The sequence below is a fragment of the Coturnix japonica genome, chromosome 6, assembly GCF_001577835.2.
Source record: "Coturnix japonica isolate 7356 chromosome 6, Coturnix japonica 2.1, whole genome shotgun sequence".
NCBI classification, from domain to species: domain Eukaryota; kingdom Metazoa; phylum Chordata; class Aves; order Galliformes; family Phasianidae; genus Coturnix; species Coturnix japonica.
Window position 1 is genome coordinate 5,730,062 of NC_029521.1, and position 16,400 is coordinate 5,746,461.

Sequence of the window (16,400 nt, forward strand, 5' to 3'; positions counted from 1 at the left end):
ATACCTTAAGTTCTACCTGAAAGAGTCATCCTGTACAATGCAAATAAGAGCGCACTTAACAGTGCAGGAAAACCTATTGCTAGCATACAACATGTAACTCTGTAGGCATCCCTAGCAAACCAAACAGGATTTCTCCAAAGTAGTCTGACATTGCTTTAAACGCTTACAAAGAGGTCAGCTGTATTCTGGTCTTTAGCAAGAGCAGCAGCTCTGCCAGTTCTGTTATTTTACCTCATTAAATGTTCCTGCTGTCCTGCTTTCGTTTGTTTGAAATCAGGGCAATGGCAGGATTCACTTTTGTGCTGTAACACTTCCCCTCCTGCTTTTCAGAGAACACAGAATCCCTCTTTGCTCTACAGTTGTCTGATGAATTTTGGAGAGTGTAACGTTATAACGGGATGATAATAGCAGGGTCTTTGGCTACAGCAAATGAGAACAAGCCCAAACACAGCAGCCACAGATACAGAAACAAAGGAAAAGAGCTGCTTACCTTTAGAAGATCCCAGGGAGGTGGGGATATCTAACAAGAAGTAGCCTCAGCTCCACCCCCAGCCTTTCAGTGAGGTCTGGGAAGAGGTTGATCCTGGCTTCACCCCTTGCAGTAATTCACCTGCATTGCTTACACCTGAGCTCCCCTGGGTTGGCCCTGCCTTCCCTCCAGGTGCTCAGTCACTGCTTCAGGCCACGACTCAGCACTTCCACTACAGAGAGTAAGGAGGATTTTCAAGAAAACTGGAACTCACATTCTAACTTGAAATGAAAACAGTATTTCTGATTTGTAAAGGTACAGGTTCCTACTGGATAGCAAGACAGAGCCAAAAACCATGTACATCCTCCAACAAATAAGTCCCAGATATGTTTCAGCTATGAGCAAATGGTGAGAAATCAGCAGACTTTACTGGAGCTGGATAAACCCTGAAACATCCCACTTGGAAAGTATCTTTCATGTCCCACTGTAACCTCTTCTAGAAGCCTATGGGATAGAGTCTTCAGGGAGTCTGAAAGCGATTGCTTTATTGTTGAGTTTGCATGGCTCCCATAGATAATCTCATCTCCCAGTCACACACGTACCTACATCTCCCCTATTCTGGGAAAAATACTCTCAAATATGACATTCAAGTTGGGGACAAGCAGCCTGGGTTCACTCTTATGGGATGCTCCTTTCCTTTAAGGAGTGGAAATTATTGTCCCTGTCAGTACTGAGATCCACCACCTTGGACACCTCTCCAGACCCGGATCCTTGCCATAGCTGCTGGCTGGTTGACCTGCAAAGGTCTTCTGTGCATCATGCAAACACTCAAAAGCCCACAAGAAAACCAAGAGGCTGCAGAGAGAGATTCTCCTCTTTCTCTCCCTAGCCTCGGGTCAGATCCTAATTTATCATCTACTACAGAACCAAATACTGTTGGTGACTTGGGAGGGACGTGATCGAGCTTTGCAAAGCAGGTCAGCAGAGCCAAGATTAGCACAGACGTGTGCACCTCCTGGATAAGTTTCTGAAGTTCATATTAGTTTATGTTCTGTGATAAAAAAAGGTGGAACTTCTGCTCTCCTTTCTAGCACGTACGCAAGGCACAAATGGCTCCGTATCAGAGGAGAGCAGCCCTGTCGAGCAACTGTGATGCGTAAAGCTAAATTTAGCAACTGGCACGTTGCCTAAATTCTTAAATTTGTATGTGCTTTGGCTCTGTTCAATAGAGAACTTGTTCTCATGTAAAACTGCACTGGCACCTAGTGGCTTCTGAGTTCATCACAGCCCCTTAAAGTGGTGTGAAATACTCCAAAAGGGCCATTTTTGTTGTATTTTGTTGTAACAATGGCAGAGTCATTTTGCAGACAGAAGTGGGGTGGATGGACCTGTAGGACGAGCTGTTTGAAAAGGACATTAAGAAAACCTCTGAGGATTTAATTCCCTGCCTTGTTCCAAAACTCTCTCTTCTCTGATTCAAAATTGCAATTGCTTTGAGCTCCTCCACATAGGAGTCTCTGAGACTCACTGCAGATGGTTTAAAATGAATAATTCATCTTCTCCTACTGATTTTAAAGAGAGGCAAAATTATCTGACTGACAATTCTCTGAAGAATTAAATAGATCACATACAAAATTAATATACATTGTTGGAGCTTATTAAACATTTACAATTGTTTAGCCATGAGACACTACAAGAATCAGAGAATCCATCTTGAGCTGGAAAGGACCTCAGAGTTCATCTATTTCCAATCTGCTGGCTGTGCTGGATGGGTTGCCATCCATCAGAACAGGCTGCGGTGAGTCAGTTGTCCTAGTCCTGTCCCAGCTGCAACTAAGACATCTTTTCTGATGTCTTCTGAATTCAGCAGTTCTTCCCTACTATGTGGACTGGGCTCCATTTTATGGGCTGTTTTATTGCCTCAATTATGTCTCATTATGCATTAGTTCTCTCTGAGAGCCTGTTCACAATCAATAAGCATTTATTTAGTGAGTAAAGAAAAACAGAGCATTTCGTAGTACAGTGAGAATCAATGAGATCCATCTGGGACTGGTACTATTTGAATGAAAATATGGCAAACTAAGGGGGCTGAATTGCAAGTAAAAGTCAAAACTTTGCAGCAGGCTGAGCTTTGCATAGCAAAGGACAACGAGAAGCACATAAGGGACATTTTTCCCTTATGTGAGAGGAAAAATGCCACAGGAAACCTCCCAGGTGTTCATATGAACGTCACAGGTATCAAATCTACTGTTTGAAGGCAACAGTTCTTTTAATGAAAATGGTTGGCTACAGATTTGTAATTTCAAATGCTGCGGATGTGCCTTTAAAGGGATGGAATTGCTTGAACAGCCTCCTGTAGTGCCCGAAGTACTGGATCCTGTAGGTGCCAGGCTCTGTGCCGCTAGAGATGTGCCATTCAATTGTCACGTTGCTCTGGCTAGACGACCCTTTGGTCCAGTAAAACCTAGAGGGCAAAACCAAACTGGAGTCAGAGAGAAAATACATTTGTTTTAACATAAGATGCATGTTAAATGAGCATATTTTAAGAGTTTCTATTAAGCTTTTGCTCATATATTTAGGCAATCAGAGCAGCAACCAGCAAGCCAACCCCAAGCTCAGCAGGGCTGACAAATGGTTAGAACAATGTTTGGCTGTGTGTAGTGCTGTGACCCCAAAACATTGCTGTGATGGACCTGTGCCATCACCTTCTCTCTGTCCCACTCAACAGACTCTGAACCAGGACTACACCTCAGGGACTCAGGAACTAGAATGCAGCCTAGATCCCACCTGGGAAGAACTTTGGGCAGATGAGCTCATGGGGATCTAGCCACCATTCATTTGTGTTGCCTGCCTTTAATAAATGGCAGGGCCAGGCAAATTGCTGCCCATCCTCCTGAGCACTGTCTGAAGGAACAAGATCAACCTAATGTTGGATTAAACTCAAAGCCCATGTAGAGACTATGGAGCAGTGAAATCTGTCGGGGACACAGACCTGGTGTCCCAGGAGGCATCGTTCTGTACCACCTGCCAGCTCCCTGAAATGCTGGTGTATCTCTCCACTGTCAGGAAGTTGTGTTCAGTCTGGAATAAAAACAAGAGAGTTGGCCAGATGCTGAGCAGACAGGCATGTCCCTACTCTTCTGTGTCATTTCAAGCAGAGAAGGGGCTATGCTTCTGAACTTAAACTGACAAATGAAACAGGACATATGTAATGTACTTGACCATTGGACAAGCAAGTTATTTGCTACCAGTTTCTAAGATAATTGTTTGAGTGAATTATTTACATTTCTAATCTTCTGCTAACTAGATGAATGCACTGGGCAGATAGGATGGAGACTAGAGACCACTCTTGCTCCAGCTGTAGGGCATTTTATACTGAGAAAGCATCTGGAGTGTCACATGGCATAAGTACCTTCAATAGTGTGAATAGATCATGGATGGTTTGTATATGACCTTGAGTGTGGATTTCATATCAAATATGTCAAATACAAGCCAACATGATCTCTAACAGACAAAAGACCAGAGTAAGGACTTTGATCTGAAAACCTTCTGTTGGAGTGAATTCCCCAAGAAAATCCCTGTAAGAAAAACTATCTTCTGAACTTGCAGCAAAACAAAAAGCACTGGAAGCACGTGATCTTACTCCTTTTGAAACAAGAACATCGATGAGTTAAATGCATAAGGCAGATGCACTAACTAAACATTAACTAATCCTTAGCATCTCCAGCTCTAACACTGCTGTGTTATATTTACCATGTTCTCTGCAGAGTTCCTGGGGTTTGCACCTACAAAAGTTACTGTGGCAACTTCACCCTGAGGGGGAAATTGAAATTTATGTTAAAGTCTGAGCAGCACAATGCACATTAATAACATCCTTTGAAGATGCCTTAAGAGTGTTTTGTTCATTGTATTAAAATAATTTCACCTGCTGCAATAGCAGTGCACAGTTAATATTGTGAACTGGTACTTCTCTTGAAGATACCAAAACAATCTGCTTATTCACCTATGCCCAATAAGAGCAATGATGTCTTTTAGGTTTGAGATCATCACAACTGTTTAGGAAATTCAGACATTTTAGCAAGATAATTAAGCATTTAAAGATTATTTTCCAAACAGGCTTTTGCAAATGCTTGAAGTTCTCACCACTCGATACTGTCCGTTCACTTCTTGAAGCACATCCCCAAATGTCTTATTCGCCGGTGCTCTATCGGGACTGACAGCAGGCACCAAGGTCAGGCTGGTTACATTGAAAAGTGGGGGCTCAGGGCCACTTGGCAAGTCCTGCACTGTGTTCTGTTGGAGGGAAGGTGTGTTCATTACGCATGGGTACCTATAACCACACTCTCCATTGCGAATCATATCTGTGCTCTGGTTCTTTATCCAAGCACATATCCAAGCATATGGCATATAGAGAATTTTGATTACCATAGCGATAGCCCTTGCAAGTCCTCTGTACAGCTGGATATAAGCAGAAAGGGTGTGTGGTCCGTAAATAGTCGATGCTGCCTCATACCGTTGAACCTAAGAAAGGACAAAGTTGGAAAAGGAGGGTTGAAAGGACTCATGAACGGAGTATGTGTCTCATCCAGCTGCACCGAGACAAGAACAGTACTGTACCAGCGAGGGTTTACTTAATGATTAATATTTAATTTATAATCCTTATTTAAATAGTTCGCTTCCTGAATCTCAGTTAGGGGACAGTCCCAGTGCTAGCCCAGATACATCTGCTGTGACTTCAGCTTATTCTTCTTTCTCCCCTCCATCCCAAACAGGGAGGACCAGCTGTCTCTCTTCTGTTTTTCATAGCTCTTTCACTCTCTCAAAGTCTTACACTGTAAGTCTGTTTTGTCTCCAGCTCTTTGGTTTGGACAACCCCAGTTCTCCCAACCTCTCCTCCCAGGTCAGTTTCCACAGTCTTGGAAATGGGCTGCACTTTGGCACTTGCACCATCCAAAATAAACAAGATTGTCTTGGGATTTTGGCCATGGAATCTTCAGCTTTTCATAGCAAAGTATTCGGTGCATGTATAATTTCACATGAATTATCATGCCATTTAAGAAAAACTCAATCAGTTACCTGGTATTCTTCATAGGTGGTAATGTAATGGGTGTAGACATTACACAGACCTGCAATTACAACATCCATCCCTGCTGTACCGTGAGAGCCAAATTCCTAAGAAGGGAAATAAATAAATTACTCATCTTTTATCAGCTTCTTAAGGCACAGTATCATTATTATGTTGTAATGTTATTATTTACCAGGGCAGATTACAAAGTTACGGTGGGTTTGGGGTTGGATATTCATGAGAGCCACACTGCAAGTGCATTAATGACTCTTCTTCACTTTCCACACAAAAAGAGGAAAAATGGCCTCATGCTCCAGCAAATACAATTAATTTCAGGGTGTTGTGAAGTCTGATGTCTGTATTCTGCTAAATACCTTGGCAATATAACAGTGTGAGATATCCTCAGTGTGCTGAGGGAGCAGGAGGCAAAATTAAGTATTCAGACCAAAGCTGAGAATGAGATGTATCCATCACGAAAAGCGACCTTAATGGATTGAAATCTAATCAGTTTGCCGCTTTTGGGGAGGATGTTCATTATTTCTCTTACATATCAGTGAATGCATGCAAAGCGAGCATGAGGGAACCATGAGGAGAGCTCTGTAAGGCATGAGCTGGGAGGGGGTGAGGGAAAGATCAGAAGAATCCAGAAATGTGAAGTTCCAACTCACGCTTTGAACAGCTTCCCGCAGCCTGCGTCCCGACATGGTCCTAGGGATGTTAAGGGAACAATGTCAGCCTACAGAAACTCACAGAGCTGAAGTGGGAGTCACTTGTTCACCACACAGCACAACAGGGCAGAGGGGAGGCCACCAGAAGCTCACCGAGCACATTCATTTTCATCTTATTCATTTATACAATGGAGAAGAGAATGGGAATCTCCAAGGAACCAGAGAAGACAGCATACAGGCAACTCAGCACAGTGGACGTATATGTGTGCTGCCTACAGAGCTATCATGTATATGGGGGACAATTTTTAGCCTGCTCTCTCCCTTTCTACAATAGTAATGCTCCCAGCTGTGATAAGTGAAAGAAATACATACGTAAACTCTCCAGGAACAGCAACAATTGCCAATGACCCGATAGTAGCAATCTGAACATCTACGATGTCAGGGTGCCAGGGGTGAGGCCAAGTCATCTGAGAGGGAAAAATACGTTCGTATGACTTTTATAGAAGAGCAGCAATCTAGCTCTGACTTCAAGCCACCCCATAGCATGGACAACACCATCCTTGAACACCTCTGAGCAGCATTTCAGATCGAAAAAAGCAACTTTAAAAAAGAAAAAAAAAAGAATGTTGGTCAAAGAGAAATTGAAAACAAGAACTTGAGAATGATGCAGAATCCCACCCAATATGACAGGCTCAGAGCACACATGCTGCTCTGTTCTTACCTCCCCGGTGCTAAATAGGACTGGCTTTGGTTGGTGGCAAGCCTTTGTTTCATTGGATGGCTCTCCCAGGAGCTGGTCCCGGATGTTGTCCCAGAACGGGTCCCCTTCTACTGCGCCTGGAGGAAAAACATCTTTTCAACACTTCTGCTGCACAGCCTCAGCAGGAGCTGGCAGGCAGAAGTCTCGTCTATTGCCCACTCCTTCCTCATGTCAGGTCAGCTGTTTGGATTCCAATCATTTCCCTTCCTGGGCTGATTTGAAACGCCAGCTGTGGATCAGGGCAATGAGAACAAATGGGAAGGGTGCCCTGAAGCTGATCTTCTTCTACTCCATTCCACATTCAGAGCTCCCCTTCCTGCAGGGCAGGACCACGTCCTTCTCCAGGATCTCTCTAATGGGCACAAACAAGCTTGCACGGGGCTGTAAGGCCACACCTTCCTCAAAGCACCTCTTTGGGGAATGTGGCTCAATGTACTGTCGATGTTTTCTAAAGAAACAGTAGGATCTGAATCCAAATCAGACATGCCCCTCATCTGCTTTATGTGCATACAGCCACATTGAAACCCTCTCCCCAGATCACCTTGTGTGAAGTTGAAAGCCCCCACTCCATCTATGGTCCCTGCGGCAAAACTATGTCCCAAGGCTGGTTTGCATGTTTTAACCTTAATCAAAAGAGAAAAAAGGGGGAAAAAATAAACAGATTTTAAAGCTGCTTCCCTCCAGTCTGTCACATATCACTGTGAGAGCTCAGTGCTTCTTACCGTGTGCGTGGCATTGAGCTGCACCCGGACATCACTCATGTTGACCCACTGGTGGGCAGAGCGGAGGGGCCCAGTGAGCTCCTGGGCAGCACTGGCATACAGCTCCTAGGGGACACAGCAAGTCAGCACCCCAAGCAGGACACAGTACAGGAACAAGCAGAATTCCTTGAGGAAGATAAATTGGGCATCTAGCCCTTCTAAGCTTCATCTAGAAGGGTCATTTCTCCATTCATGCCAGTAAGTGGCATGTGATAGTGTCCTGGAGCTCTTCAGGAGCTTCCAACACCCCTGGTTTTCCCATCCGATCTCTCTGAGCTGCATGCACTTGGAAGGGAGGCTGTAAGGGAGCAATACCCTGATTGTGTAGCAGCGAGGAAGAGATTTAAACCTCAAAAAAGCACTTTCAAGCTGCAAGGCCTATGATGGAGTATCTAAATAGATGTATCTGCTTTCTGAATAATAGGGAAATTTGCTCAGATTAATGCCTATTTGTTTTTGTAATAAGAGCACTCAGGCACATTTGTAAAGCAAACCATCACTCACCTTTGCTTTCAAGTAGATATTTTGTGCAATAATTCTCGTACTGTCAAACATGTCAGTGCCAGGTCCCATGGCCATGCACATCGACGCCTGTTAAGAAATGTGCTTAAATGATAGTGATCTGTTAATATGGAGAGCATTTCACCGCCAAGCGGGTGAAGGCACAAGTGATTTTCTTCACATAGGAATTAATAGTCAGAAAATAGTGAGAAAAGGACAACACACATTATGTTTATTAAAAGGGTGCCCAGAGCAGTCCCAAAGGGGTCCTTTACATGAAGAACTGTAGGAAAACACCACACAGTGCTGTATTTGCAGCTCCAGTTCAAGCTTTCTCCTCTGTCATAATTTATGTGGACCAAGCAATCCATACGTACCCCCCCAACAGGACAGGTGCTCTGTGGGTTATCACACGATTCCCCCGTGTTTATGCAGAACGGACCTTTGGTGTTGGGAGACACATCCCCCAGGTTGGAGGATGCAAAGGCAGCAACAAAAGAGCCCTGTGAAACAGGGACATGGTCAGATGGGTTTTACTGATGCGTAGCGATTGCAGACATCCCCTGCATCCTTTCTCTTGGGGCTGCAAGTGTGCAATTTACCTCTTCCTTTCTTGTGGGCCTGCATCCCCAGCTCTGTGTTAGTGATCACACACTGAGGGCTCATTGCAGCAATCTCATCTGGGTTTTCCTTCTGCTAGGCTCTTACCGTTGTAGATTTATAGGGTGAGAGCTATTGGATACAGGTGCTTTTGTTGCATTTACCCCAGTGTCCTATTTCACCATTCAGAGGAACCCACTATGGAGCACAGTAAGCATCACCCATCCCCTCCCTGTTGCACTTTTTCCCCCATTATTTTCAGTCATCTGAAAACACCCCGACCTCTCCAGGAAGCGTGTCCTTGTTCTTCTCCTGCTCAAACAGGACAGATGCGTAGCCCATGTTGTCACTGTTGACGAGGTGGTTTGTGTTGTTCATGCTGACAGGGTGCACAGCAAACCAGCTGAAGAGAAGACACACGTGAGGAAATCCATGATCTAAATGCATCTACCTAAATATTTGCAATTGACTTATGGGAATTTTCTATGGGGAAATAAAAAGCCAGACCAGCAGTGCCCAGGGCTGGATTAATAAGGGCAGAGCTATTCACATCTTCTCCCATCACAAACAGGAGGAGTCACAAAGAGCCAGATCATGAGTGCGCAGGTGGCACCGTAATCACCAGGGCCACCGAGAGTTAACTGAACCCCACATTAGCTCCAAGGTTCACTGCAGCTTGGAAGGGCCCTCCCTCCATGGATAAAACTATGTTTTCAGCAGATTGCTCAACTCCCACTGGGCAGAGATTGTCCAATAGCACGTTTAATGATTGTGCATGACACCCACTGGGACAGGAACGTACCATAAGACTGCCGAGCCTTGGTTTTTCCTCACCCCATTGACTGTGACACAAGTATGGGGAAAATCACAGAGGAAAATGCTCCTAATACAGACAGACTCAGTTCTGTTTTTCTGAGTGTAAAAATCACACCACTGGATTCCAGGACTGCCTCTGACTTCACTGGCTCAGCCTTGAGCTCTGAACTTTGAACGGCCAAGAAGATGTGCTGATAGGATGGCTGTCATAAACGGGCACCAGGCACCCGGCACCTTTATGCCCTCAAGGACTCTCATCATTACTTGTTCTTCCCTCGGATACTCTCAACTGACCATACAAAGAATGGCATATAGGAAAGTCATGTAGACCTTCCTGAAAAGCAGGAAGGCTTGTGCAATTAGAGAAGTACAGAACTGCCCCTGAACCACATTCCTGGCATTCTCTGGTTTATGTGAATTCGGAGAGAAGTGTGTTGCTTCAGTATTCAGTACCTTATGAGTCCTAGCTCATGTCCCTTCTCATCTACCATCTTCAGCATCACCATTTCTTTATCTGTGTTGGCTGAGTACCTGAGACAATAAAGTGGAGAAATCACATTAACACCAGGGCCACAATCAGAATCCATGTTGTTAAATCTCCAGTGAGCTGAGCAAGAAAACAAAGAGGATATTACAGATATTACCAGGACATGGTGAGACCTTATGGAACCATCCTAAAATAGCTGTGAATACAAAGCAATTATGCTCCCTTTAGTGACAGAGAGAGAAGCTCTCTTCAAATACAGCCTCATGCATTTTAATGCTGTCTGACATACAGTGTCTACTAAGGACATTCTTTTTCTGTTGTAGTTAATAATGCAGAAGGTCACATCTTAAGCCAGCTCCTTTTTGGGAGGACAGATGCCAGAGGACCCAGGATGGTGACAGTGTCATTCTGCTGAGGACTTGCCTCCATACTTGAACCATCCTATTAATGACCAGGAACAGCTGGCTGCAAAGACAGCTGGGCCCCAATACAGCATGTCTCTCATTTTTGAGTTTACCTGCTGCGTTCAAATGCTGGATTCTGGAGGTACGAGTAAGGGCTGCGGTTGATCTGACTGTTTTCTACCACGCCTCTGTTTAAAAAAAGCCTTCCTCTCTTCATGTTCTGATGTGCTATATCAATGCTCTGGGAATCAGAAGGATATCAGACCACAAATGTGAGCAAGATATGAGATTTGGTCAATTCCTTCCCTGACTATCCTAACACCTCCTTGGGATTTTGGGGGTTTTGTTTGCTTTGCTTTTTTAAAATAGCTGAAAATCATAGAAAATTATAAGCTAATTGTAAGTAGCATTTCAAAATCAGCCACAACCACCTCTTTCTAAAGGAACCCTTTTGTTTTCTGACCTGATCTCACCCAAGCAGAAAACCACTTCTGAGTGTATTTTAAGGCAGCGGCTGGAAATGGATGATTTTTAAGGCCCCCTCCACCCAAAACTGCTCTGTGATTTAGAGGTTGCTTTGATTTAGAGGTGCTGCAACCCCAGCACTCTTGAGGTGCTACCATAATCACAGCAGGGGTTCAGTTGGTCACAGATGCATCTCCCCTACCTTTTCTGTGTTCATGGACTTTTGTGTCACCCATCCTGGTGACCCTACCTTTACAATGCCATTCACTATAGCATTGAGGTTTGGTTTGATCAACCCTTTGCTAGTGATCCAGAAGAGTGTGTATTGGAAGTAACCACCAGGCCCTGAGTGCGTGTGGGTGCCGCTCAAGATGACGTTGTCCCTTCGGTACAGCTCGCCATACTTGCTCTTCAGTACCTTCAACACCTAAGGGAAAAGAAGTGGTCCTAAAACCCCTTTCTCATGTCCAAGGGCTGTGAGGATCTGTACCAAACCCTACAGTAAACCCAGCCACTCTTCCGGCTCCACGCTCCTCACTTTCCAACTGATAGTCCTATACCAGTGGCCAAACAAGTAGGTTGCAGTTGCTGACTTGACAACAGTCTTAAAACAATAATATATTAAATAACGATGCATTTAAAAGTGAAGACCCTCTACGGCCAACTTGCAGCCCACCCCAAGTTATCCAGGGAGTCTCCACTTCTCAAACAGTCATGGTGCTGCTAGATTCATTATTATTTTGTAGTGTCTACGGCCTTAATACTAACACCAGCAACCGCTCAGACCTTGCAGATTGATAACTTCCTGCCACATACCTCCAGCCTCAGCCTCTGGGACACCATCCCGATGTCAATGCTGACAAACACCACTCTCCTGGAGTCATCGGGCTCAGCCACAATGAAGGCTCGGCTGTAGAGGCGTGTGAGAAGCCCACCACCCACCTGGTCAGGATTGGCATAGCCCATCTGGAAGGGAGGAGTTCCATCAGACAAAATACAGGGTGTGTTCGTTTGTATATATTTTTCTAAGCATATTTTCCAGAAGATCAGAGAAATCTTCCAAGCTCAGAGATGCAACTATCTTACCTTTCGATTACAAGACAATTCACATTGTGATTAATGAAGACAACCATTTGTTAAAGCAGAGCCTGTAAGTCAAAAGTTCCACCCTCCACATCACTTAGAGGTGATAAAAAATCAGCATTTAACTGAGCTCCGGAGCAATTCCCCATACATACCAGTGGAATTTCTGCTACAGGCCCTGTGCAGTCTGCGCGACCTACACCCACTAAGTAGTTTCCTGAGCCACCAGTTGTTGGCTTCTGGGTTGGTGATGGTTCATCATAATCTATAATAAGAATAAATAGGAAATTTATTTTAATGAATAGGAGATGATAGTGGATTCTAACCACTCAGAAATCTACTGGACATGAGATGGCCTCATGAGGCTGAATGTTCACAAGTCTCTGAGGCCAGATTATATGCACCCCAGGGTTCTGAGGGCACTGGCTGATGTAGTTGCCAAGTCATTCTCCATCATATTTGAATAGTTGTGCCTGATGGGTGAAGTCCCTGGTGACTGGAGAAAGGGAAACATCACTCCCATTCTTAAGAAAGGGAAAATTAAGATCTGAGGAACTACAGCTGAAGAGTCTCACCTCTCTGCCTGGGAAGATCATAGAGCAGATCCTCCTGGAAGCTATGCTAAAGCACATGTGGGATAAGCAGCTGATGGGAGACAGTCAGCACGGCCTCACCAAGGGCAGGTCGTGCCTGGTCAAACAGGCAATTCTTTGACAACATCAGTGGACAAAGGAAGGGCAACTGACGTCATCTACCTGGACTTCTGCAAGGCCTTTAACATGGTCCTGTGCCACATCCTTGTGTCTAAGCTGGAGAGATTTGAAGGATGGACTATTCAGTGGATAAGTAATTAGATGGAAGGTCACAGCCAGAGGGTGCTGGTAAATGGCTCTGTGTCCAGGTGGAGACCAGTAGTAAACAGTGTCCACCAGAGGGCTGCCTTTGGACCAGTACTCTTGACCTACGGACAAGGGATCCAGTTGATGCTCAAAGCATCTGGACAGTGTCACAGAAGAAAAAACACTGAGAGTTAATAAGTAAATAAGTAAGTAAATTCTCTGTGCTTCAGGAAATCCCACTGCCACAAATCACTGGAGGCTGCGATAACACCATGGGAAAATATCTGTGTGTGCTTAATCTGCTCTTCCTGCTCTGCTGGGATTGGTCTTCTCACCATGCCCTTTCCTTGGCTGTCATGTATAACAGAGGAGAAAAGACATGCTCTCATTGGCCACAGACTGACCAGAGGAGCAGCAGACAGATATCGCTCATGCTCAAAGCAGCATAAAGGAAGAAGATTCCCATTAAAACCATTAAAACCTCCTTCCCAGCAAACCCTCTTGAGCTGAACCAAAAGAACTCAACTTGCCGTTGCTGGAGCTGCTCTCCCCAGTGACAAAGTGGAGGACGAGGAGGGCCACAGTCACTGCTGTCATCAGCACCAGGAGAGTGATGAGGGCTATCTCCAGGAAGGAGAAGGGGAGCTTGGTCCTCTGTCTGCACATGGCCCTGTGTGAGCAGAGAGGAGCCGATGGGATGGCAGACAGGACACCCCAGATATTTGGCCAGGTTGTATATTTGCCAAGCAGCCAAAGAAGATGCCTGAAGCCTCACTGCATTTGTGCAGCTTTTGCTCAGAACACACTATATTTTCATCACAACAATGGTTAATTTGGGAAACTCGAGGCAAGACAAACATCTCTGTGCAAATGCATTTCTCTCCAGGATATAAAAAGTAGTGCCTGTGATAGCTTTCCTAGATAGAACCCTATTGTAGAGATGCCAGCCTTCCTCCTGCTATGCAGAGCTTCTTGTCTTGGAAGCATCTGTGCAAGGCAGAAATAAGCCTTTAAGATAACTCTGGACATTGTCATACATGCTTGGGTTTATCTGTAGGCAAAATGGCCCCAGATGCTGTTCCTTTATATACTTCTGCCCTTGAGTGATGCCCACACCTGACCAAAGGGGCAGATTTCTGAGGGTCCTTGGGGATCTCTGTTCTTGGTGGTGTCCCCATGCAATGCGGGAACCACCAGCCTTGAGTGACTGGGTTTTGCCCCTGTGGCTGTGTCTCAGCATGGAGGATGGACACACAATTGGAGAGGGAATTTATGGTCTCAGAAGCATGGCAATGAGAAATGTCACCACCAGCTGATCACCCAAACTTTCTATATATGTCCTCACCATCAGTTTATTTTACCACAGTGAGATAAAATATCTGTGGTCACTGCTGAACTTCACCTAACAGATCTTTTAGTGGCAAGAAACCTTCCCCTTTCTTGCCTTTGCATTTTATTACAGAAACTAGGAGCAGGCAACCTATCAAACATCGCAACCTATCCAGGCAATCAATATCACAGTGCCATCCCAAAACACATCCACACAATAGGTAATTTGTTCTTCAAGTGATTAAACAGCTGAAGTAACAGTAGAAAGTGAAAAACAGCACCACAGAATCTCAACAACACCTCATGCAAACTCACCTTGCAGCGCAGCCTCCAAGGGTTTTGGTGTTCTGGGTGCTGTCAGGCTTTGGTGCACTCAATGCTGTCTCTGTACCTGTGGTCTCTCACGTGTCCCAGGGGTTGGAGGAACATCTTCCTGCTTGAAACCTGCTGAAAAGTCCAGCTTGAAAATGATTGCTGTTACAGCCCTGTGAGTCAGGCTTCACGCAAGATAAGGGGAAGCAGATCAATAATTTTTACTGCAAAAGCAGGCAGAGTTTTTCCGTGCATTTAAGTAATGAATGGTGCCCGTCTCTTCATTGCAACCTTTTTAGGACTGTGTAGATCGCCTCTGGTGCACCAGGAACTCGGGAACAGGCTTGTTCCCTCCTCTTTGCTTCATCACTGCCTGATCAGCCTGCAGGATCCTGCTGCGAGCCCCAGTCCTCATGGAAGATCAGTCCCAATGTTTTACAGACTTCACTCAATTACAGAGTCATGCTCTTCTAAGGCCTGTTTTATCCATAGAGCTGTATCTGTTCTTCCCAAACGTGGTGGGAGCCATCACATCCCTGAGACAGCAGCCACTTGCCCTTGCTTGCCTAAAGGCCCTACAACTAATCGGGGGATTTAAGGATGGGACCACATACATTTTCCATCCCACTCAGCTTCCAAACATTAAAGGAGACACCGTTTTCCACTTTCATCCCCATTTTTATCATACTCCCAATCCAAAGGGTTAATATATCAGTGAGCAACCTGAGTCATGGCTTCAAAGTCCCCTCCAGTATTTTGCTCAGTCTCAGCAGATTTCAGGCTGGCTGGTGAGGAGAAATAAGATTTCTTGATACGTTATCTCCTTGCTGTGATACCAATGGAACATGCTGGCCCTGCAGCTGGTGGAAAACAGCCTGCAAGGCAGGATGCCACGGCTGCAGGCGGGGCATTGGAAGGACGTGAACTCTTTCCAAAGGTGATATATTGGCTATTCATTGTGAGACTGAGTTTTCAAGAGTCAGAATAGTGATGGTCTGCTCATCTTATAGAACCATAGAGTGACTTGGGTTGGAAGGGACCTTAACATCCACCCAGTGACAACCCCTTGTGATGGGCATCCTCCCTGGATGAGGCTGCCCAGGCCCCCATCCAGCCCGGCCTTGAGCACACCCAGGGGTGGGGAAGCCACAGCTTCTTTGGGCAGCCTGTGCTGGAGACTGACAGCTCTGCTCTTACAAACTCACAGGAGGCCACAATCTTCTTCCATGTCCACCAAAGCCTGGAATCCCACCTGCGAGGAGGGAAAGCAGTTCTGAAGCCTTTTGCGAAAGGCTGCTTATTTAATACAGAACGTCCAAAGTCCTTTTTATATGGATCCTGATGGCAGGAGATAAAGTTTCTGAGCAGAGCTATCAGCAAAATCCTTTGGGGCTCTGGCAGAGACAGGCAGGGCGACTCAGGCAGCACCACGCAGATCTCCCCTCCTGATTTCCCAGCCAAAGCACCCAGACAGCAGCAGGGAACTCCATCAGGTGAAGAGCTGGCTTTGGGGAAGACCATGGAAATGGTGATATGTAGAACCAGATGCCATCTCAGTGACAGCCTCTGAGCTCCTCCTTGTTCCTTGTAGCCTACAAAACACTAGGTGGGAATGGGAAAATAAGTGATAGCAGAGGCTCAACCACCTCATCTACATGAGCAGGCAAACAGATCTGTACGTGCCCAGATTTACAGTCCTGGCTGCTGAACCCACATGCAAGAAGCTGAGATAGACCAAAATTAACCTAAACCAACTGCTACTCACTGCTCATCTGACTGTGCCAGATGGGCAACAGTGGTAACGCACACAAAGCTTTGAAACAGCACCTCAAAGGTCCACA

General features: G+C 45.4%; 1 protein-coding gene across 2 annotated transcripts; it reads right to left on the reverse strand.

The window, feature by feature from the left end:
* Positions 1 to 2,432: 2,432 nt before the first annotated feature.
* On the reverse strand, positions 2,433 to 16,294 carry LOC107315615 (neutral ceramidase-like). Of its 2 annotated transcripts, XM_015866146.2 has the most exons (21): positions 14,563 to 16,294; positions 13,449 to 13,588; positions 12,235 to 12,344; positions 11,813 to 11,962; positions 11,247 to 11,423; positions 10,645 to 10,772; positions 10,094 to 10,171; positions 9,107 to 9,227; positions 8,602 to 8,727; positions 8,228 to 8,314; positions 7,685 to 7,789; positions 7,504 to 7,585; positions 6,924 to 7,039; positions 6,575 to 6,669; positions 6,203 to 6,242; positions 5,546 to 5,641; positions 4,895 to 4,990; positions 4,613 to 4,762; positions 4,223 to 4,282; positions 3,462 to 3,550; positions 2,433 to 2,933 (listed from the first exon to the last, which is right to left on the reverse strand). In XM_015866146.2, the coding sequence occupies exons 2-21, from the start codon at positions 13,582 to 13,584 to the stop codon at positions 2,756 to 2,758; spliced, it is 2,220 nt and encodes a 739-aa protein (XP_015721632.1). In that variant the 5' UTR covers positions 13,585 to 13,588; positions 14,563 to 16,294; the 3' UTR covers positions 2,433 to 2,755. The 2 variants fall into 2 exon arrangements, with proteins under 2 accessions (XP_015721632.1, XP_015721633.1); XM_015866147.2 differs by lacking the exon at positions 13,449 to 13,588 and having other exon boundaries at positions 14,563 to 16,169.
* Positions 16,295 to 16,400: the final 106 nt, after the last annotated feature.

Excerpts from the sequence above, each read along its gene's own strand:
- LOC107315615 (XM_015866146.2), bottom strand. The coding sequence starts at position 13,584 with ATGTGCAGACAGAGGACCAAGCTCCCCTTCTCCTTCCTGGAGATAGCC. Across the intron at positions 10,172-10,644 it reads CCAGCATTTGAACGCAGCAG|GTACTCAGCCAACACAGATA; the intron begins GTAAACTCAAAA and ends TTATTGTCTCAG. Across the intron at positions 4,991-5,545 it reads CCACCTATGAAGAATACCAG|GTTCAACGGTATGAGGCAGC; the intron begins GTAACTGATTGA and ends GTCCTTTCTTAG.